Consider the following 24,872-nt stretch of genomic DNA (forward strand, 5'->3'; position numbering starts at 1 on the left):
ACCTCTCTCAAAAGGGGGCTACGGAGCGGCCCTGGACCCGCCAGTGGTGCTAGATCGGTCATTTCCAACTTGACACTGGTTTTAGATTACCTTAACATACCTTTTTGTGGGCGTAAATTTTTACATACAATGTTAAATAATAAGATAAAAATGACCGGAAACTCGACGTACAGAGATAGAAAGTGACGAGCTTGCAAATTGTACAATGTATCATCAATATCAGATACATGTTCAGATTATCAACCGAATATTGTATGCCTTAATACTTGTTCTTCACCTTATATCTTTAGCGCCAACTTTGTCAGCATGTAATGATAGAAAAATAACGATTTACGACTTATATACAGTGATACAAGTAAGTACTATCATCAAGACTGTCCCCACCCCCTAAAATAAAATTATAGAGGGTTTGCCATTGTCCGTCTCCCTTTTCTTTCTCTCACAAAGTCACATCATTTACCTCGTAGTGAATATTCATTGTTGATGGACAAAACAAAATATATCCGTGACAAACAGTACTTTTATAGTAAACTACAATGAATACATAATAGACATTATTCCATGAGCATTTCCTGGCATCACGTCTTGTTCAATTCTAGGGTGTGTTGCCATGTAAGGTAGATCTCTCGCATTGCCAGTCTAGTGCTGATTCCTCGCATGGCCAGTCTAGTGCTGTAAATATCAATCAACCAAGACGGATATAAAGATATTATACTAATTTTACTGAAAATCATTGATGAAAAGCCTTTGGAACATGCAGAGTTGAAACAGGTCCGATTCAAGCTATTTCATTTTCAATTAAGTAAAATCTGCATATTTTGTTGGTGTCTTCTCTTAAAATAAAATATTACTCATTGACCTTGTATTTAATGGGAGATAGCTATATAAACTGAAGTGGACAATACAAAATCAACCTTCATTCCTTTCTAATAGGGCCATGATGCCGCAAAAATAATGGAAAACAAAACTATTTCCAATCGTTGTATTGTAAATGGGACATTTTCCTTACTTTGGCCCCAAGTATGTTATGAATGCCTTCAGCATCGGGCTTCAGCATATATTCGGTATGACCCCCACCCCTAAAAAGAGAAGGGATTGTCTCTATTTCTATCATTCGTGTATCAGAATAGGGAAATTAAAGGTTGTAAATTAATTTTGGCGTCCTATAATATAGTATAAACACAATGATAAATTATCTTGATTCAGAATTCGCTTCTTGAAAAATAATTACTTGTAGAGGAAATGGAATAGAATACAATATATACGTTGAAAGAGAATAACATTGAAATATTTTATTATAGCTATATAGTCGAAGTATTAGAAGTGATAATAATGTGAAATTAGTAATGATATTTTTTCAAAACATGTTAAATAGTTTGTCTATACTTTATGGACACTTTCTGAATCAAAATACCTTCTAATTCTTTTTAAGACCGTGAAAATATCAGGAATATAATATTATGACTTTTAGCAAGTCTCTCTCTCTCTCTCTATATATATATAGACAAATATTATCCCATGAAGATGGTTTTAAGTTTCAAGCACTTTGTCAAAATGTATATCCACCAAGCCTCATAAGTGGCGAAAATTCGTAATCTTAATATATCTTACTCAACTACAGTTGGGACATCGATAATTGGATAATTATGACTGCAGGTATCCGTGGATGTGCTTTTCAGGGGTACTCTAGTAATTTATTCGAAGCAGTTTTATTTTTCAGCTTACCCCATGAGCAACGTAAACTCGACGACCGATGTCAAACAGTTCATTACATAGCTCAGGTATTCGACCACAGTTCGTTGTGTAACATCGACTCAGCCTGTTAAAATGAATCATAAGTATACCTATTTTTAAAAAGGTTTATTAAGATTTTACCAAACATGAAATCAAGATGGTTAGCACTCACTTCAGGAATGTTCGACTTCTACAGTTGATCAAGTCTGTGGAGCAAGCGAATATAAACAGGGGTCGTTCTCGTTTAAGAAAATATTCAACATTTTGATAATTGCCAATCAAACCAAGTACATATATTTTTTTCATTGTTATTTCCTTTTCAATGAAGAAAAAAGAAACGAAAAATTATCAAACATTGAACAAAGATTACTTAACTATTGGTTGGGTCGAATATACAAAAAATACCAAAACGTTTTAATTTTTAAACCATACCAGTATGGGGTTAGAAAATCATATCATGAAAATATAAAACACAGAAAAAAATGAGAAGATTGTGACGAGGGTGTGAGAGATCAGTGGTGTTGTTCTTCATCATTCAGTTTCACAAAATCTTCCTTGGGCTTGGAGGCTTTGTTTATGACAATTGTATCACGTAAAATTGTCGTACCCCATGGATTATACCTGTTGATACACCTCTTTCAGTCATTGTGCTTAATAGCATAAACTTTGAAAACACAGAATGTATTAACTATTAAACATTTACCTGATGGTAATAAGATTCCTGTGCTGCTTGCATACTTCCAATAGTTTCATAACCAGTTCTGTTCCGAGCGGAACGTGCCATAAGAGAAGCTTTGAGAGTTGAGAGGTCCGCAGGATAGCGTCACAGAACTCCTTGAAGACCACATCCTCTATCCTACCATCTCGGTAACTACCTTCACCAGGAAACCAGAGAGTGATACTCCTCAGCACAGGGGTGAAAGCTATTGCATTGGTAAGGGACTTCATGACACCATTTACATCGTGTGGATGGTTTTCTATGGCGGCAACATAGACGTCTTCCAAGATGGGGCACTTCTCAAGGAACTTGTCTAGATTGAACTTTCCGAATGTGTAATCCGTTACAGAGAACTCACGAAGACATTCAAGGACGGTCAGATGAGAGTAGAAAGAACAATGCAACGATGGCTTCGTCAAGTGAAGCTTTTCCAGATTTTTCGCCAGCGACAGGGTTGATGCCAGTTGCATTGATCCTTTCTGACAGAGAACACACCCCTTAAGCGACAGTGTGGCGAGTTCAGAGAATGAGCAGCATTCACCATCTCTGCTTTCCATTGATTGTGTTGATGATGATTCCCCTGTGTCACACGGAATGATCTCAGCTCCTGTGTCTTCCTCCGGGTTATCTGACTCCTCACTTTCTGCAATCTCTTCGGGTGTGAAAGAAGCTTCCAGTGCTCCGATTCTAGGGCAGATAGAAGGAAGTTTCTTCAGGATATCGGTGGCCCACCTGGAATCGAGCACTGGCAGGTACATCATGACCATTGATTTAAGGCCATCTTTAGGGATATCAAGAAGACTTTCCACAAATTGTTGACCAGCAACATTTGAAGACATCATTAGGACACCAATGAACTCTTTCTGGGAGAGTGAGTCAATGAAGCCTTTGACATCAGGGCCTTCGATTCTCGACTGTTCCATGTTAAACTGGATTAAAAACTGCAGTTGAGGTTGGTTCAAGATGCTGGTGACCTTACCAAGCTGGGCTGGCCCAACACCATCGGTGGAAAAGTATGTAAAGGCGACTGGAACATCTTCCGGACTGAGAATATCACAGTTATTCATATAGTATTCAAGGGCGTTGAATGAGTAGACAGACGGTCTTCCGGTCATGAACAGTCGTTGTGTCACAAAGAACTTCGATAGTCTCTTGTTTGACTTGATCTTAGACTGACTCTCAAAGTTGCACTCCAATGCCAACTTTTGATAAGGCGTGATATTCGGCATGTGTCGGAGGATCTTCTTTGCGGTGTAAAGGTCTTCACCGCAGGCAAATTGCAGAACATATCGGAACTCGTCTGCTCTGGTCAATATGTAGACATCTTTGAGGGTTTGCACGAATTTCTTTGGTTGCTTTGTGCACATGGAAGACAAGTAAATTCCAGCACACTTTTCTTGAGCCAATTTATGGAAGAAAGTGATCCCGTGATGAGGAATGGAATCCTGTCTTGATAATCTTCGTGAACTTGTTGGGTTACTCTTCTGACGGATAAGAAGCCCAACAGAGCACGCTACCTTAAGGACATCGGGGCATTTCCTGAAGTCATATTCACTGAATTGGAGCTTCTTATCGGGACTAATGAGTCCTTCAAGAGCGATCTTCCCGATCTTCTTGAGACAAACGCCTATATCCATCTTTATATAAGCGGAAGTTCCCCTCTTCCGAGTAAGAGTCATTCTCTTTGACAATTCCTTACCTTTCCTTGAAGATTGTCCAGTTAGGTGCTTCTGGTTGTGGTGAGCCCAGAGATATCTCAAGATATGATCGAAGAGCTTGCTGAGTGTGACAATATCTTTCATTGCCTCTCTGTGAGCATCCCTTTCTTCTTTCCATACTTGGCAGAGCATAGCACAGAAGAGAGGGAATGGTGTTACTGTCTGGATGGCAGGGTTATCCTTAAGATAAGCCAAAAGGCTGTCTGAAAGCTCTAGGTTGTCTTGGAAGTACTTACGGATGAAGACTTTGGTGCTATCCTCAGAGAAGCCCTCAACGGTCATATGAGCATAGTGCTTGGCAAGATGATGGTCTTTGAAATCTGTAGCCTTCCACGGTCTGGACGTTACAATAACAGTACATCCAGTCAGTCGCTTGTTCTCGATGATTCTAAGGATGTTCCCGAGGCCCTTGATACCCTGAATGTCTGATATGAACTCATCATATCCGTCAAGAACAAGTACCACCTTATCTGGGTTAGCCTGGGAATACTCTTCTATCTGCTGTGGAGTGATGAGAGTATCCTCAGGGAGCAGGTTCTCAACTACAGCCTCCCCGAAGTCATCGTCCTGGTTGAGAAGACGGAGTTGGAGACAAAAGACGAGAGGGACATCTTTGAGAGGTGAGTCTGTCGACTCCTCCATCCAGTCATAGGCAAGCTTAGACATTAAGGTGGTCTTCCCACTCCCAGCCTTTCCCTCGATGAGAATCCGCAGAGGTTTAGCATTGTTGACCTTAACCTTCAGGATATCATTGTAGGAACCTGGCAGAATGATCCATTGTTTAGTGGCAGTAGATGTGTCTGCCGTGACAAGGCAGACATTGGTGAAAATGGTGCTCATGTCTACGTGAGAGTTAGGATCCCAGGGAACTAGTTGGATCATACAAAGCGATGTCCGGTAGTTGTTCATAAGTTCTTTGCGGCATTGGGCTACGTTGAGGGTGGAACAGAAAGGTCCTTGTGCATGTACACTCCCGATGCGCTTTGGGAAACCTATGAGACACGATAAGAAGATAATCTGTTTTGTGAAATAAAAAAAAGCTTAAAGCTTACAAAATCTTGGATGTTGCACATGACATGATGGCAAATTTTTATTTAGATTATCTCTTTTGTATAATATGCAAGTTTCTCCTGAAATGCCTGTTTAAATTAAGACCCAGGTCTTAACTAATTAGCATCTTCACTAAATCTTAAATTATTCTGTCATTATCAAACTATCAGAATGGTGGATATCATTTTATTTTTAAGTAAGAAATCAAGACAATTTATCGAGAGTCAATACCTCTCGTTAGTCTATCTTCCAGACGTCGTAATCCACAAGAAATGAGAGCTTCAAGCAACACCGCCCTCTCCTCGTTCTCCAGCTGATCTTGCTTCCATTGTGTCAAAGTCTTGTAGATTCCTCCAGCTAAATGGGCCTGGTTTTCCCTCTCTGCTCGGGCTATAGTTGGTTCATCGATTCCTAGTCGGAAGCAGAGCTTTCGCCAGTCGTTGGGACTGATCTCTTCAGATAACTTCAAGAGTTCGGTCTCACTTAGAGGAGTTGTCAGACTGACTAGACCTTTCACGTAGCTTGCACTGGAGGATCAATTAGATCAAAAGAGGATAGCAATAAATTAAATTTCGACCGAACCTCTTAAAATTCTAAAATATTCAAATTAAAAACCAAGGTAGGTGATGTGGTCACATTTATAAATTTATCATTCATTCTACTCACTCAAATACGTACACATCATAATTTGGATAGGCTGTATGGGGGAGGGGGACTAGTACCTATATATATATATATCATATTTACTACTTATATATGACTTTACGCACAAGTGATGAAACTTTACATGCGTATAATAGTGTATCCCTGTGACCTAGCACAATAACATTAGACAAAACATGTCTTAGGCCTGCTTTAAATCATTCATAACTTTGAACAGATTAGGTAGAGACAGCAGCGAAATACGTTTTCTTGTTACCCATCATTCTGTTTCAATAGTTAGAAGGTAATGTGGAGTGTCGTGGCCCAGTGGATTAGTCTCCGGACTTTGAAACAGAGGGTCGTGGGTTCAAATCCACCCATGGCGTAATTTCCTTCAGCAAGGAATTCATCCACAGTTTGCTGCACTCGACCCAGGTGAGGTAAATGGGTACCGGTAGGAAGTAATTCCTCAAAAAGCTGTGTGCACCTGAATAGGTAGCTTAGCTTAGCCGGGTTATAATAATAGCAGGGCCCGCTGGGAGAACAGTTTTCGGGACTGAAGTGGCTATACCCTGGGTAAATATACCGTTATTGTTTTTATTATTATTATAAAACACAAGTTACAGCTTGTTTAAGGCCAGCCAAAACTACTCCTAGACACTGTAACCCTTACTGTTTGGGATTTGTATTAATGACGGGGAAATTGATATTGATCAAAACACTAATTCGTGTGTGCACGAATATATCCTACATGGAGCATACGTAATGAATGTTTCTACTAGCGAGTTTGATAGAATAATATTAATGATTGCTCTTTTTCCAATTGACAAAGTTGACGGATTTATGAAGGATGCACGCATGATTGAATTGCCCGTAACAGTTAATTGTAATTGACTATAACTGTAATCAACTTTTATACATTCCACTACAACGATATTCAAAATAATTATAATCTGATAATTGAAACAAGTTACGAGACCGCGGAGAAAAGAAAGACAAAACCGTTATGAACTTGGGTCACGCTTTACCAGCGAACGTTGAAGATTATTCCCGATATTATTGGTTAATAATTATGATTGGGTATGGTGGGTCTGATCTAATTGGAAATTTATAAATTCCTATCTCTCACCATCACCGCGCAGATAGCAGTGACGCACTCTTTAATGGGCGCAGTGAAAATTGATTCTGCTCTTATTCTCGAGTCGGCGCGAATGTATTCGGCCGAACTATATTTCCGATAGGTTTTTGTGTGTTTTTTTTGTATTCGAAAGCAGCCAAGACTTGGTCACATTTATTTTAGAATTAGGCAATTAGCCTCTCTCTTGCAAGACAAATCTTATTCTTATGATACTCATAAATCTTCTGGAAATTTTCTTTGACGAATACCATGGCCAGTTTTTCACCCGTTACATCGAAAGCCATTGTTGTTGCAGTATTCTTGATACTTGCCGAGTTTCTGGACTCAACCCACGGAAGAAGCTGCGCAGGTAAATTCCATCTTATTCACTATTAGTCTGGTCCAATTTCAGAATTTTATCTGAATGATTTTGTATTAGCAATATCAGTTTGCTTCTTTCCTGTGCAATATTAGTTCGGTTATTTTATTCTCGTTGGTTTTCCAAATTTTAGTCTCAATGATTTTCTTCTGTCTTCATTTTCTTTCATTTAGTTGGAGAAAATGACAATTCCTCTTTCTTCTCTACCCGTTTTGTGTTTGGTTATACTCCAAACGGTCGCAATCTACAATCACAAGGGGATTTCGGCTTCCAGATACAGTCGAAAAATCTAACACAGCCGCAGGTGGATATACTCAATCGCAAGTATTAATCTACAGCAGTGTGGGTTTTACCATGGATAGGTCCATGGTTTTACTAAACAGTTCTAACCAAATTCAATGGGAAGTTTTCGCATTTACTACGGGGGAAACAATCTACAACGCGTCAATTCCTTTGACAATGCAATTAATATCTCAAAGGAGATCTGAAAAGCTTTTGTTGAAATTTGATGCACTGGGACAGCTGATCATCCGCAGGTTTGCACCAAACGAACAATTGCAAATATGTCGTTGTCCAGAGTCATGAGATTCCGATGCTGTCCCGGTCCACCAACTTTCGACAAAAGCCTCTCAGCTCACTATTCTGACTTGACTTGCATTTTCAAAGGAATTGGTGCGTTGCAGAGGGCGTTTCCGTAGTAAATACGAAAGTCCGGAATAACTAAACGGTGTCAAATGTTGTTGGTTTTTATTTTTATTTTTTTTAGTATTCAGTTATCAAATATTGGTCTTCAATTTTGTTCCCATCTGAAGTGTTTTGAAACATCTTAAGTAATATTCAGAAAGACGGAGACGGACCCCTTCTCTCCGAGCCATATATCTCTCAAGTTTTTCTAAGATGTGCTGCGAAGAATTTGTTGGTGATATATTTTCAAATTCCAATTGCAAATTGCAATCAAACAAGATTAAATTATACTTTCTCTTGCAACAAGAAGACCAGTAATCACCTAATTGTTGGAAACGATCACAAGACTTTTTGCTTTACTGAAGAATTCGAACCTTGAATGTATTCTCGGCTTCTTGCACCCCCTCTTCATTACAGACAGTAAAGTTAACTTGCGTCTATATTCGAAGTCCGCGCAAAAATATTACTAATTCTTTAACACTATAAATAAACTCCTGAGAAATATGTTCCAGAATGGTTATCAGGACCCCGTATTTCAAAGAACAATTCTGATTGGTTCCTAGACAGTCAACTCGAGCAAAGTGTGCATGCAACGATGATCTTGATAGGTCGTTTCATTTAGCGATCAATCGGAAACCTTTGTGTTACAGGGTCCTAGCTGGTGTACATGTCCCTCCCCTTGAGCTGGACTCTTGCCTTCAAAGCTTGGGTCTTTTCCTTCCCTTTCATAATCATTAATAGCATCAGGATTGGCCTTTGTAGAGGCTCCCATACCAAATACACATGGTGTACCTCCAAAGAATGCGATCGAAGATGTATTTCATATCAAAACTGAGGCGGAATCCATGATACATGCATTCAACGGTGTTCCTTCGCCGGTGAGTCTAGACAAAAGTCTTAGATTTTTTTTTTGAGGGGGGTGGGAGGTGGTTCCATATTGTCTTGTTTGTTTATATTATTAATTAATTATTTATTTATTTATTCGTTTGTTTGTTTGTGCCTGCATATGTCGTGACAATATACACAATGTGACCATTACAAAAGTAAATTTAATATCTTTTACATGAAAAGAGGTAAATGTTCATTTGCACAAATGATTGTATGTCAGAGGCAGACATACAGAGGTATGACAATGTAAGCATAATTATGCATGAGACGTTGTCACACCTTTAAAATTAGAAAACACATAATTATAAGAACATATCTAGATAGTCAGACTAGCTAACTAACGACTCCATTTAAAATACATATATTTACAAAAAGTGTGTAAGACGTAATTACTTGAGATTGAATTAAACTTTAAGGTTATGAAAAGGACACAAATATTCGTTTTCTCCTGTTGCATGGTCATGGATATATATTCTTCAATGTTTTGACAACGGGAAAATTATGACTTCAAAGGTGACGTCAACATTTCTTTTTCAGATAAATAACAGGGGCAATGAGTTATTTGACACACTCAGACCTCTCTTTATTCTTCTTCCCTTTCTCTCTTTCTCATTATGTATATTTTCCTCTTTTTAACTTCTTAAAAAGAATCGTACGGACAGTCGCCACTGCCCCCTATATAGCGTCATCCATGTTGATGGGGTTGTTGTTGATGATGATGATGACGGTGGTGGTGGTGGTGATGGTGTTGAGTGTAAGGAAGTAAATAATCGTTATAAATCTCATATATTATCGAACCCTTCCGATATTTCAGAGAAGTTTTGATTCCTACGGAGCTTTCAGTGTAATTCCAGAAGAATATTTGGGACAGGAGTACTTCCTCGTTACGATGACCGGTCAATCCCCCGGATATGTCACCATCTCGTCAATGAACTCTTCAACTCGAGTGAACATACGATTCAATGGCCCGGCTCAAGTTTATAACGGAGGAAACTACGACCGCGGGGACGAGAAAGAATTCTGCCTGGAACAGTGGAAGAATATTTTGATCAGGATCCTTACGAATGATTTCAGTGGATCCCGCCTCCTGGCTGATCATCCAGTGTCTGTGGTTTGTGGGACACCTTGTGCCTTCTCACCCGGACACGAAACCTGGGATCAAGATTGCGACGCTGTCATAGAGCAACTGACCCCGTTTGATCGCTGGGGGACAGTATTCAACGTTCCTTCGTTTCCAGGAGACGACGAGGACTTCTGCGTCATGATTGTCGCAGGAAGAAACGGCACCACCGTCACCATGAACTTGGACACTGTGATCACTGCGCTTCTCGACGAGGGAGAAACTGTCGTAGAATGCACAAACCTCTCTCTGGCGCGTCTCACAAGCAATAAACCGATCGAAGTCGTTGCCTTGAAAACAGTGAACGCTGCCATGGTAACTATTCCTCCCGAGGAGCAATACATCAGTGGCGACACTTACATCTATGTCCCAGACGCCACAACGTATGGCGTCTCGTCGGGCTTCATCACGGTCGTAACGTCCTGTGAGTTCAATGGAGTGTTCAATGTCATCAAGGTATGGAATGATACCAGAGAATCACAACTTGAGCTTATGGATGAATTAAGGCAGCACAACGGAATTTGTGCCCTATATTACGATTTGGTAATGGACGCAACCTACGAGATCGTGGTCTCTGATCGCAGTGTCTCCTACTTTGCTCTCGTGAACTCCTTCTGTGCTGGAACTGCAGGGTCGTCAGTTGGTGCCCAGGGATTCAAACGACTGCGTTGTATCGACTACGATTCCATGTTCACGGGAGATAACGGTAAGTGTTTTTATTCCCGCTTCATTTTGCCATCTTTTAATGATATTCTATTTCTCACCCATTTGTTAGTATTTCGGGATGATTGGGTTCTTACTAATAATGTTTCTTCCGTTTTACCTTTCTTCTCTTTATGTTCTTTCCCTTTTTTCTCCCCTTTTCCCTTTCCCTTTTTCTTCTTTTTCTCCTTCTTCTTTTTCTTCCTTGTCTTTTCCCCCCGTTTTTTGTATACTAGTATATATATTTTTTTATTTTCCCGGTGAACTCCGCCAGACTTGTAGATTACAGTTCCCTTTTATTAAAAATAGCGCTTTTAATGAACAAAAAGATTGAAAAAGGTGAGAAAAAAAAGAAAATAGTGACCTTTTGGTGCAGCTAGCTACATTATGCGCCCTAAAAACTTTTTTCGGGTGCAAAGTTATAACAAAGGGGTGCATTTTTGCACCTTTTCCAACTTAAGTTGTAATATTAATATCCCACAAGGTGTTTCCAATGTTTTATTTTCTCTCCAACATTATTGTAATTATTCTTTCTGGAGAAGCCATATCATGTATAAATTGAATTAAATAATTTTTTCTGTTAAACAGCTGCATTTGTTTGTGCATTTTGATATATTCATGTTGTGCTCCCCCTCCCTCTTCTTATCGTATCCAGCTTGTCATGATATATACCGATCGTCATCATTCAGATTCTCCTCCAAGGGTAATAGGATCACGCAGGAACCCCAACAGGAACATTTCACCCGTACCACCTTCAACTGCGCGAGCGCATGCGCACAAGAACCCAACGCGATTTGCAAGGCGTTCAGCTGGTCAAAGGTCACTGGCGCTTGCCGGTTGTATGGATCTTTCAACCCGGCAACAGATATCAGTCCGGAAACCGGCGGTTACATCTATACTGTGTGATGTTCATTACATGCCTTGAAAATGGGATTTGAGAGACGAAGGGGGGGGGGGGGGGTGAGTATAGGCCTACAGGACAAAAACGTATAGGCCTATATACAGGTGTTAATAAAAATCGCCATTGGGAGTAACAGACAATCAATATTTCAGGCCCTTGAAGTAAAATAAGTGTCAATACATCAACAAATAACAATATGCATTTGTATCATTATGGTAATACATTATATTTAAATCCTATATTGTGCAATATTTATACAGCTTATTTGTTTTCTTCGAGTAATATGACCATGATTTTTAAACCCAAATTCACAATGATGAAATGTATTTATTAAAAGACCACTCTGATAATACTAAAGCAGGAGACTCACCCGTATTATTATTATAATTATAGATCAATAGAGTGCATAAACTATTCAACAAAAGTGCATTTTACTTTGTTGACAAAAAGTATATATTATACTACTTGTATGCATGTCACTCTTTCAAAAACATTAAATTTCAATAAATTTCTTATTGTTATTAGAATTTGAATGTGTTTTCCATATATTTTATTGTACAAAAAACTTATTCTTACATGTTACCTATATCTCCTTCATCCATATCATTCGTTGGATTGTTTTGATAGATCAACTTACAAAGCCTTGCGATTTTGTCAAAATGAACCAGGCAATGTGAATTTATATGAATCAGAAACCGTGTAATCGTTTGATGTCAAAGATATTCTTAATTATCAGACTGTTTCAGTGATTAAAGAATGAAAGGTGGACTGTTTGAATCTAATTAGTGCTTTTATGGTGTATAATTCATAACCTTGGTAAAGGATACGATCGGAATAACAAATCATTCGTACATAATGATTACGTTTGTCAACTTTTAAATAGGAACATGATTGGTTAAATTTGCATCCTTCGTTAAATACATTTTGATGCTCACATTTCACGATGCAGATAATAAAGTTTTGATATTAAATGTATTATAATTATGTTAAGGGTTTAAAATGTTTAGCATGAGAGTAATGGTGTGTTCTTATAGCTCCTGTTTTTCCTATTATACTTATCATAATGTTTTACATTGAATAATCTTTATCTTAAAGGGTTTTGTGGGAGTTGTTTGATAATGGTTATTGCATGTCTTGTGTTGTCAGTGTATACTTTGTTTAGAGGTAACGGTTGCCTGGCAACTCAAACATATATATAGTCATTGCCACAGCACAGTGTAGAGCTCTCCCATTTATTAATTAATTCAATTGAATGTCACCGTACAACCGGAAAGCGAGAATCCGTATATATTTCTTCAACTTTTTTATCTTTTCACATTTTCACCTACTCTATTTAATTACATGTTATATTGATTGAAGGCCGCACCCCTTCTGTTTGCAAAGCGTGGGTATCCTTTGTGTCACAATATATCCCATATAAATGTATTATATATACATATATATGTGTGTGTGTGTGTGTGTGTTATAACCAGGGTCGTTTTTTTATTATTTCATTGTTAAAATCAAGCGAAAGCTTCGAACCTTTCGACACTTAACGCCCTCGTTTGAATGAATCTTGAAATCATTATATCTCACCCTTAGCACTCTAAACAATCTACTCTAAATTCATGGAGGCCATATTTTATCATATAACTTAACAGAAATCAAGAGTGTCTTGTTAAAATAAAAAGAGCCATGCCATATAAAAAATGCGATGAATTTATTTCACACGAATATTAGAGAGTCAAATGGGGCATAAGCTTTCGATCCTACCAGAATCTTCTTCGGAGGCAATATGACAAACACGCATATTGTCATTTTTAATATAAGTGTCCCTACGAAAAATAGATTTAAGCGTTTTGTAGAGGTATAAGTTGATAAAAAAGACACAGTGGAGACGATTAGAAAAAATATTTTTCTCTATTGACTACATATGCCCCTTGACATAATAAACCCATACTTTTGAGCGGACCATGACAGGAACGGACGGATATTGATATTCATGTGCATGAGGCAGCCAAACCGCTAACCGACTTACGCTGTCCGATCGATGGGCATTCATTTTTGTACATTTCCTTGCTTAGTCCATTTTGAATTGTCCTTGACAAAGACAGAGTCCGACAACATTTCAGAATTCAGTTTCACTAACTAATTTCGATAATTCCTCGGCCACTCCTCCGTTTGTGTCATTGTATTTCGCACATGGTTGCTTATAAAGTGCTATGGGGGTAGGTCGGTGGGTTGGGCTATCATGTTGCATTTCGACGCCATTTTGTGTTTTTTGTTTGATTTTGGTCTACCTCATCTTTATTTCTAATTGATGAAATTTCGTATTAATAGGCCTATTTGTTATGATTTGCAGCAGGGACCTATCGTTGTTTTTTTTTACATGATTTTGTTAGCCATACTTTTACGGACTTGCTGAATAAATGCGAAATATTTGACCAGACTAATCATGCTAATGGCAAGTTTGGAGCACTTGCCTGAACGGGATAGTCATCACAATGACTTGTGTCTTCGAGCTATATGGCTGCACTCTAAGAACACAAAATGCGAAGAGGGTCGGAAAGGGCCCTTTACTTGTAATTGGTAACTAGTTTTTTTAAATTTGACCTGAGTATATGCGAAAATGTAATGATAAAATCTTTTACCGGATATAACCTCCTGTCCAGGGTTTCCGTTAACATTTAAATGCTCTATATACTCCATTGATATTCTTACTATTAGACATTACTCCAGTTTCATTAGAAGCTACTGGCTTAGAGATGGGGGCGGCCTGTGGGCGCTTGCCCCCCCTCCCCTCTCCAAAATAAAAATCACTACCAAGAAGAAAAAAAGAGACAAGGAAAGAAAGCCACATAACGTGCCACGTTCCCCCTAAAAAAAATTTTGATAACCTTTTTTTTTTTTTGCTTGTCAATTTTTTTTCCAGCGTCCCCCCCTAAAGTCACGTGGACCCCCCTGAATTTTTTTTTATGCTTGGCAAAAAATTTTGGTGGCGCTTGTCCAATTTTTTACCTGTGTCCATCCCAAAATTTTAGGTGGACACCCCTTAAATTTTTTGGCTTCCGCCGCCAATGCCCCCTGACACACACATACACACACACGTACATTTTTCTAAGTATAACGATCCCACACTCTATATAAATTGCATGGATTTAAAATAAATCAAAGTGAATTGTCGTTATCTATAGGGACCAGTCGGGTTCTTGATTTAGTTTTAATTCTAAGAAAATATATTTTAAGTCTTAAGGGATTGGAATATGAATTCTTTGAGATTTAAGAAACAATGCTAAATCCAAAATTCGATTCGTCCCTATCTACATTCCTCTTGGATTCATTTTGAATCCTTGCAAGTTAAAGGACAAGTCCACCCCATCAAAAACTTGATTTGAATAAAAAGAGAAAGATTCAACAAGCATAACACTGAAAATTTCATCAAAATCGGATGTAAAATAAGAAAGTTATGGCATTTTAAAGTTTCGCTTATTTTCAACAAAATAGTTATATGAACGAGCCAGTTACATCCAAATGAGAGAGTTGATGACATCACTCACTATTTCTTTTGTATTTTATTATATGAAATATTGTTATTTTCTCGTCATTGTCATGTGAAATGAAGTTTCATTCCTCCCTGAACACGTGGAATTCCATTATTTTAACATTTTGTGCTTCAGGCAAGGAGGTCCTAATCGCCAAATTCGTAAAAATTGAAATATTGTATAATTCAAACAATAAAAAACAAAAGAAATAGAGAGTGAGTGACATCATCGACTCTCTCATTTGGATGTAACTGGCTCGTTCATATAACTTTTTTGTTGAAAATAATGTCATAACTTTCTTATTTTACATCCGATTTTATTGAAATTTTCAGCATTGTGCTTGTTTGATTTTTCTCTATTGATTCAAATCAACATTTTTTCTGAGGTGGACTTGACCTTTAAGTGCACCTTTGATGTTTGACGTTTCCATGCTCATGATATCATATCAAATTACAGTCTGCTGTTTCACACAGTCATTCAAGTTCCCTGTCCACAGTAATTCCTCGGAATGGGAAGGAAATGTTTTTTAAAAGCTTGCTGTATGAAAACAATGTATTACCGGTAAGAATGATAAACCCCTTTTTCAACAAAAGACACATACTTTATTTCATGTTTTGGGTGCTGTATAATTAAAAAGGGGAAGTGTCAGCGCGCGAGCTGTATAATGATATAAAAATGTAAGAGGTAAAACGATGAAGGTAATTCATCTACGGTGAATTCCACATGAAGGAAAGTATGATTTTAACCCTAACTAGGCCGGGCTTTTTTGGCTGTTCTGTTCTGTGGGCGGGGAGGGGGGGGGGTGATTCAACCCCCCCCCACCCTCCGAGATCTTGGCCGACGATCGCGCGAGCGCCGCAAAAATTTGCACGCTGGTAGTGTGCGTTGCAATCTACAATGCTGTATGGTAAAATTTTCCAAAATAATGAGATTTTATCTTGTATGTATTAATTATTCTGATTTATGCATAAATCATACTTTTTTTGCTCTAATTCACTAAATAAAGCTACTAGAATGCTAATTTTTGGTAGAAGTATTCTTTGTAGCATTCTTAACAATCGCAATTGAAAAAAAAATCGGTTTGGAAATCAATTTCTTATGTATTTTATTGTTTTATGAATTTCTTATGTATTTCTCCGTTTTCTAACTTTTGTTTTTCTTTGTTTTTGCACCAGATTTATTGCACTACCTTTTTGAAGCATAACTTATGCTAAAATCAATTGATTTCAGCTGTTTAAAGTAAACATAATCATATCTTTATGAATAAGATGAGAAAACTCAATTTGCATTGACTTTGTACACAAAATCACGTTTTGGAACAATTTTTGGTCTGACATGCACTTACGAAATGTTGCATAATTTCGGAACCGCGTACCCGGGCGTCGTAAATTTGGTCTCAAAATATGCGCAAGACTTAGAAGTATAAACTCTGCGAGTGGCGCGGTCAAAAATATTCGTGCGGCGGAATGATCACAGCAAATGTTGAGGGGGAGGGGGTTGATTCACCCCCGGCCTGTTTAGGGTAAGTTTTTATTAACCCATTGACTACACTCTAAAAAAATATTAGGGAAAATGCTCCATGAGGGTAATTATGTGTCCAACCAACACTGGGCATTTTTATCTTTCCAGTGTGATGAAAGTTTTGCCCATTCTAAAGTAATTTATGCTTATTTTTTAACCTTTCTGGACAATGTGGCTGTGCTTCGCGCATTGGGTAAAATACAGCCCCAAATATGGCTGGACACAATACAATTACCCTCGTGCTGGTTAAAATTTTACCAAATATGTACATACATACACACACACACACACACACACATACATACATACATGCATACATAACTATGCATTTTCCATACACTTTTTTACTCTTACGTATGCCTATATACTGGGATCACCTAGGTCCATTGTTAACACTAAAATGTATATATTTTCCGCCCTAGCTCATTTTACGAATGCCAATTATCACACATTTTGATCACGTGAAAGCTATGATACTCAATAAAGAGACGTGTCAGTGTTTAATCCTTCACTGGTCCTTGATGTTGTGCAGGAATTTATTCAAATCGGATAAGGTCACACCGGAAGTGATAAACTAGTGCTTTATGTACAGGTCATACGCGAATAGAAAGCAGAAATCATCAATAGCATATACACATGGTATCTATAGGTCCATGACGTCATGATTGATAATGGCCATCATTTTGGTACATTATCTTTCACATTGCTTTTCAGGAAATATTGCAGACGCTTACATGACGTCAGTTCCCGAAGCTAGATATTTTATATATGGCACAGGGGCGGGGGAACGTATTTTCTTCTTTTTTTTGGGGGGGGGTCAAAGCCAAAATAGGGCACTAATATGCAAAAATGGGCAGTTTGATGCAAACAGATATTTTTCACCATTAGATAATCATGTGTGTGAAGTAGTTGTGTGTTTTGTATTAATTAAGTTGAGCAAAAACCTTTTTGAAGTGATTTCTGATTGATAAAATATATAGTTTTAAGCTTTATTTTACCGCGAGCGGGCGGTTTGGAAAATCTTCAAATCTGAAGTTGTGAAAGACACATTTTGATTTTATTTGATTTTATTTGATTTTATTGTTTACTTCTGCAATCACATCATTCGTATATAATTCATTTTCCATAACATAACAAACATAGTATATTGAGAACTTTTTTTGGCATGAATCATAACTAAGTGTACTAAAATTATCATTACAAACAAAACTGATCTCATACCAAATTAGTTAACATTTACAATTTGCAGGAGGAGAAGGATTGTCATCATAAGCAGATTGCTTGAAAAAATGACAACCCCAGGTTAAAACTCATTGATTAATATAATACATTGATACAGCAGAATCGATATACAGTACATTTCATGAAAAACAGCAGTAATGTAATTTGAGCAATGAAGATGGAGATGATAAGGATGAAGATGATGGTGAAATGGTGAATTATGGCGCAAACTTTTGGACATGTCATGCAACAAGACCTGAAAATTAAACATTCCAAGCAGTTTTTGTTATCATGAAAAAGATGTGTATCTAACTAAAGATTTGAATTTTTATACCGACCAGAAAGGAATCGGCTGATATAGACTGCATTTAGTGACTCATGAATAGGATTATCTCACCAATGGAATAACGCAAGCGCAAAGCTCGAGAAAAGAAAGAAAGAAAGAAGGCAAGCAATGTTTATTTCGAGTTCTTTTTTTTATAAAAGACCTAACGAACATGTATGGAGGTGTGATCGGGACAGCTTTACACGTTAATAATATTGGTATGAGTTCCATACACATTCTTTTCTTCTATAGAATATTACATGTGAGTATTGATTTGACAGTTATATCTCTGAGTTCTGATTAGTTGCCTTTGACATTGCACAATCCCATGACTTGTTTTAATCTAGATTTCATTTTCACGTGTGATCAACCCCCTTGAACCAATTACAAGGCAAACCAGCTTTGGTCGTCACCCAAAATTCTGAAAATCATGGATTAGACCGGCATATCGGTTTTCTTTCCTGTTATACATGTATATACAAAACAACAAAAAAGCAAAATACAAAACTAGGGCATAATAGGGCCGGAAACTCATTGGGAAACCCCAGAATGATTTATTATTATATGGGTTCTGAGAACTTCTGACATGAAATCGACCTTTCATGACTCAGGATTGAGACCCCTTGACACCCACTTGAGCAACAATATTGAATTATAGTTCAAGCCATACACCAAGAAGACCTAAGCTTGAAGTACACCGTCCACAAATAAAAACATGAATGGCACTTTAAATAAGTATGTGAATTTCACACTGTCGTGTTGTATGTTATTTTATAGTCGTAAACTAGCATTGGTTATATGCAACTGGCTTAAATTTTTATGTGAAACGGCCCGTCGAACACAGAGAAATGAGCCTCTTTTCAGCACTCATAAGAAAATCTCTCGATCCAAGTCCAAGTTTCGTTATTACCAGTGGCTGACAAAAAAAAACACGGGGGAAAAGGTGAAAAAGAGGGAAAAAGAAAGGGAAACGTAAGGGTTGCAGAAGAAGTTGATGTATTTTCAATTAAATTCTATGTAATCTTTATTTAGCAAATAAGATAAATATACGAAGAAACATCAAATGTGAATTAATACAAAATTACCTGCGTGGCTTTCCAAGAAGGTTATTAAAACCTGTAAGGTTGGATCGCCAAAACATTGTGAAACACAACATTAATAAAATGATTAATTAAAGGATTAATTAAAAGGATTAATAAAACACAGAATCTCCTATCAGTAATAAATTCCACATAGGAAAAAAACACTTTAAAAAAACGAGTTAAAGGGGGGGAGGGGGTTAATAGAACAAGTAATAAAAAAAATCATGTAATATTCTAAAAAGTGATTTCAACAAACAAGAGGAAAATCCTTGATTTTGGTCCCTTGAACTAATTTTATTGTCCGATTTTTGTTAAAATATTAAAATGAAATTCCACGAAATGTCTATGAATTTCAGGAAATTTAAGATTCAGTCTCAGGAAATTGGTTTTGGATCTGTGGAAACACTGTCCTTCCTTTACTTCATGCGTATAGCTATATCAAACGTCCTGAATGCGTGCGTTTGATTGCAGGCAAGTCTTTGGCCCGTATTCTGAACTTAAAGTTATGGTTTAACCATGGAGAGCCAATTGGGGCCCGAGTCCCTAACAGTAAACATCCAATTTATTAACCCATTTGACACTCGAATTGTTCATAATTGTATGGGAATGATAACTGAAGTATTTGAAGCACTTTTCCTCACTGTGAAAGCAAAAGGAATCAAAATAGTAAACATAAAAAAATATACAATATAAACAGATTTAAAAAAAAAACCTTTGGCTCTCCATAATATTAGCACAGAGTTTAATCATGGTTTAATTGTACTTTTCTGATTTCCCGAAATTTCCTGGAATTTTTGTATTTCCAGAAAATTACTGAAAATGATCTGGATTGGAAGGCAACGGGTCAAGTTCGAGTGTAGTCACTGATTGTCAGCTGCTGATGACGTAATAATGGATATTCTCCTGTAAATAGTATCAATATCAATACACCATCATACCCAGACACCCGCATAAATTTCAAGCTTTCGCAATAACAGTCTAATGTCAATGTGAGTAAGTATTACGTTTGACCATAAATCACAATCGAAAAGGCACTTGAAACCTTTCATTGGAGTTAGATAACAAGCTTTCCAATGTTGAAGTGAAAAACATGTGTTTACACTATTGGCGTATGCCTACTCAGATCGGGAGGGGGGGCTGGACCGTCCAAACCCCCGCCCCAAAGAAAATCACGACAAAATAAAGGAGAGGAAAAAAGGAATACTAAATGAAACAAGTATGATTACATTTTCTTCTTGTCATGTCAAAATCTATTACAAAATTAGATTCTTGTAAAATAACAATAATTTTGCTCCCGTGCCTCACTCGCTTACAGCTTTTTAGACCTTTCGCCCCATATACCATCTCTGGCTCCCTTAATTTGACTCACTGCATTTTGTTTACACTATCTGCTTTGTTGCATTTTTACAGCAATGTGCTTGAAAAGGGGAACGCATATTTCAAGATCAGTCATATATTCAATATGCACAAAGGGAGAGCCTGATGGGGAAAAAAGATTAAACCTCTTAATAATCATAAAAACAATGATGGTAATACTAGTAATACATTTCATTTATAAAGCGCCCGTTCATTTACGACAGTACAAAGTAAATTGAAAACGAAAAAAGGGAAACAACAATAGGGATCTAGAACTACTAGACGACATTGACAAGTGGCACCACAATATTTGCACCGAAAGTTATATCGACGAAACCTAAGTCAGACCGATCAACGCTACCACGTTGTTTTGAATGTTGAACCATCAGTCGGTTTGTATAGTCGGTTTCATTTGTGTGACTGTACGGTACGATGTCAATGAAATCATTCTAGAAAACAATGATGATGGATTTCTAAAAATATTTATTTGATCGGACAACGCAACTCGTCCATCAGTACCAACATAACATAAGTGTGCTATGAATCAGTTGTTTAAATATATTTCAGTGTGGATAGGCAGGCTATGTACATACATGTCACCATTGGCGGCGGAAAAAAATTGACAATCAAAAAAAAAAGTTTTAAGGGGAGACCACCAAAAAATTTTGACAAGCAAAAAATGAAAAAAAAAAAGTTATCAAAAAAAAATTTAAAGGGGCCGTTCCCCCCTCAAATTTAGGAGCGACAAGACCCCCGCTTCCGCCGCTATGCATGTCATCCCCCCAGGGTCGGATCCAGCTTTCGCCAATAGGGGGGGCCGAAAAATATTTTGATTAACATTTTTCTCGATTGGCCGCTACAATCTGGCTTTTTTGTGGGGGGGATTTCAGGGGGTAGTCCTAACTAAAGACTGAAGTTTAAAGTATTTTTATTGCTATAAACAATATAAGGTATCTCATGTGGTCTTGATATATAATGCGAGCGCGAAGCGCGAGCTAAAAATCTTTGATATTTTATGTCCTTAAAACTGAAGATTCAGAGCAGTTTTTATAATCATGCATGAACAAAGATAAGTATCCGACTAAATAATGAGAGCGCGAAGCGCGAGCCGAAAATTTGTCATATAGTAACGTGAAAAGTGACTCAATTAGGACTGTTTTTAGTGATTAATGAAGAGAATACAAGTATCACCAATTAAATGATATTCCGACCTGAAAAAAATGAACAGTCTAAAGCGGCGCGTTTTTATTTAAATAAACAAGCTGTGTGTCTCAAACAATTAAATGCGAGCTTAAGTTTTTGATATACTGACATGATAAAGGAGCATTTTGACAAATTTTGGTAAGAATTTCCAAAGAGCATAGGTTTCTCACAAATCAAACAATGTGAGCGCGCAGCGCGAGCTGAACATTTTGATACACATTAACAATTTGTGTAAATCAAACAAAATAATGAAAGCTTGATGTGCGAGCTAAAAAAATTGTGTGCAAATTGATATCAGAACTGGATATATTGTATATAATTATATTGGTTATATATATTATATCTTCAATGGGATTCATTACACAGGCAATGCGAGCGCGAAGCACAAGCGAAAAATTTTATATAAAGTCTATTTTCCAATTCTTCCCCTCACCTTTTTTTTTATCCTTTCGGGGTCGGGCCGGTCGTTACGAGGCTGTAAATTACACATCATGGGTAAAATACCTCTTTCTTACTTTTCTTTCTGTTTTTTGTAGTTTCTATCAAGGTAAAGAGTACACTTTTTTCTGCAGGTTGTCAAAAAATAGGGGGGGCCGGGGCCGGCTCGGCCCCCTCCTGGATCCGCGCCTGCCCCCCCCACACACACACACACCTTGATAAAGAAAAATGATATACCCCCTGTGCTGCCATGGGTAATTGCTGCTAGTTTTTTTCTTATAATTTAAATATCGGGTTCTAACTGTAAGAAAGAAAATATCCAAGCTGAATATTGAATTGGCATTCCCCTTCTTAATGGATATAGGATCTAAAATGGATGATCTTAACACCCTATATTCTATGACTGCTTATTAGGTGAAAAGTATCAATTCCCATGGTAAATTGCTAATTCGTCTACTGCCAATTCGTCCACTCACCACATGGTCTAATTTCATTTAGTCTAATGCAATTCCGTCTCTCAAAATTTCGTCTAACAACCATTTGGTCCAATCATTACTTCGTCTAATAAACCGACCATTTCCTCTCATACCAGCTGGTATAATATCCATTTCACTTTCATTCATTTTGCACAATAAACACTTAGTCGAATTAGACCAAATGGTATATGGTCTAAATGGCTATTGGACCAATTTGTTATTAGACCAAATGGTATATGGTCTAAATGGCTATTGGACCAATTTGTTATTAGACCAAATGGTATATGGTCTAAATGGCTATTGGACCAATTTGTTATTAGATCCAAATGGTGAGTGGACGAATCGGCAATTAGACCATGTGGATAGTGGACGAACCGATGGTAGACCAAATGATAATAGATGAGTTGGAAATTGGACGAATTGGAAATTTTTCACACTGTACAAGAGACTCAGAAGGAAATTAAATATTTTCATATGTATTAGTCATTTGATATTGCCTTGAAGCAAAGCCCATTGTATTAATCATGCACGATTGATATATATCTATATTCTTTTATTATATCCCTTACCGCTTTTTTATTTTGGCTTCAGTTGTTCCATCCATGTTTTATATCCAGCTCACATCACAATTACTTGTCTGTCATCATTTCCTCAAATATAGTCAATCCTCCAATAGATTCACCAAATTATTTTACGAATTTTTCGTCGATTTGTTCCAAATCCGTGTCGAGCAATGCGGTGCTCCCATCAATTAATTGATCACAATTATTGTTATCACATCTTCCTCAAAAGCAATGTAGAGATTCGCAACATAGCTGCAGTCCTGCCCTCATATATAATAAGCTCTACTAGTCTATGTGCAATATGTGCATAAAATCATGTGTTCTAGTTATAATATACAGTGATACTACATCGTAATACAATCTCTTTACATTGGTTTGAAGTATACACTGCCGGATTCAGGAACTTAATACGGAAATGTGGTTTGGTAGATACTTTACCAGATAGTCCTTTCAAAAGTCGCCCATGGTTTTATGTTATCATCATTTTTTTAATACTTATTTTGTGATCAGCTGTTTTGTATATATAACAGGAGTGGGATGGTGGTTATCATCAGCAATATAATTATCAGCACCAGCAACATCACTAAAATAGTATAGGCGTATTTTAGTATCGTCAAATTCTTAGTAGAATTGACGTGTTATTATTTTGTAATAACTAGAAAGAGAATTATTCTTGAGAACGAAAGTGGTCTGCTACAGGTTATCGGGGGGGGGGCAGTGGGTCCTGAAACTTTCATGCTCACACTTTTCGTTACATTTTAGTTTCATAAATTGTAACATAATCCATGATCTTTGTAATGCAAATTAATATCCTGTTTTAGTATCAAAATCTTTAAGAACTGACTTTAATTACTTTGTGATTGAAAAAGAAATCTTAATATTTTGATATAGGCCTATACCGTGTGTCTAAAAAAACGTAACACTTTTGAAATTTTTTTTTTTCAATTTGTTTCCCCTCCACAGGGATTTTATTATTATTCAAACATAACAAGATATCTTTTCAATGACAAATCAAATTAATAACAACGAAATAACTTTTGAAATGGTTGCCAAATTGAGCATATGTAATTTTATGAAGAAATGTCGATATGTATAGAAAGCTGAAGGACCAACCTGAAGGACCAACCTTTCATATGATATGAAAAATTGGAAAAAAAATCATGCTTCGATGAACAGTGTTCACTTAAGTTAGAGGTATGAAAATGTGCCTGCGCAGGATTTTTCCTTCCAATTTTGGACAGGTAAGTTACTTGTAGCTTACAAAATAAGGTCGATATGAGATATTCATGATCGATGGATCAACAGGATATTTTGAATACCTTGAATACCATTCCCTTTTCTCTGTTATTTATCAATCCCGAAACACCACCGCCCACCCCCCCCCCACACACACTTCCACTCCCATCTTATGGTATCATTGATCTGGTAGATGTGAACGGGATTAAGGATGAATGGGAATTGGCTAAATTGAAATATTCCAAATCATAATTAACATTATGCAACCCACTGTCCT

The 24,872-nt window shown here is 37.2% G+C and overlaps 2 protein-coding genes across 2 annotated transcripts; one reads left to right on the plus strand and one right to left on the minus strand.

The window, feature by feature from the left end:
* LOC121407605 lies at positions 1-23,845 on the minus strand. Its single transcript, XM_041598762.1, has 5 exons — positions 23,366-23,845; positions 5,452-5,747; positions 2,438-5,162; positions 1,726-1,819; positions 1-672 (listed from the first exon to the last, which is right to left on the minus strand). The coding sequence occupies exons 1-5, from the start codon at positions 23,398-23,400 to the stop codon at positions 667-669; spliced, it is 3,156 nt and encodes a 1,051-aa protein (XP_041454696.1). The 5' UTR covers positions 23,401-23,845; the 3' UTR covers positions 1-666.
* Positions 8,373-12,562, plus strand: LOC121407606. Its single transcript, XM_041598763.1, has 3 exons — positions 8,373-8,920; positions 9,745-10,756; positions 11,408-12,562. Exons 1-3 carry the CDS (start codon positions 8,888-8,890, stop codon positions 11,656-11,658), a joined length of 1,296 nt encoding a protein of 431 aa, XP_041454697.1. The 5' UTR covers positions 8,373-8,887; the 3' UTR covers positions 11,659-12,562.
* Positions 23,846-24,872: the final 1,027 nt, after the last annotated feature.

Source organism: Lytechinus variegatus, chromosome 2 (genome assembly GCF_018143015.1).
Source record: "Lytechinus variegatus isolate NC3 chromosome 2, Lvar_3.0, whole genome shotgun sequence".
NCBI lineage: Eukaryota > Metazoa > Echinodermata > Echinoidea > Temnopleuroida > Toxopneustidae > Lytechinus > Lytechinus variegatus.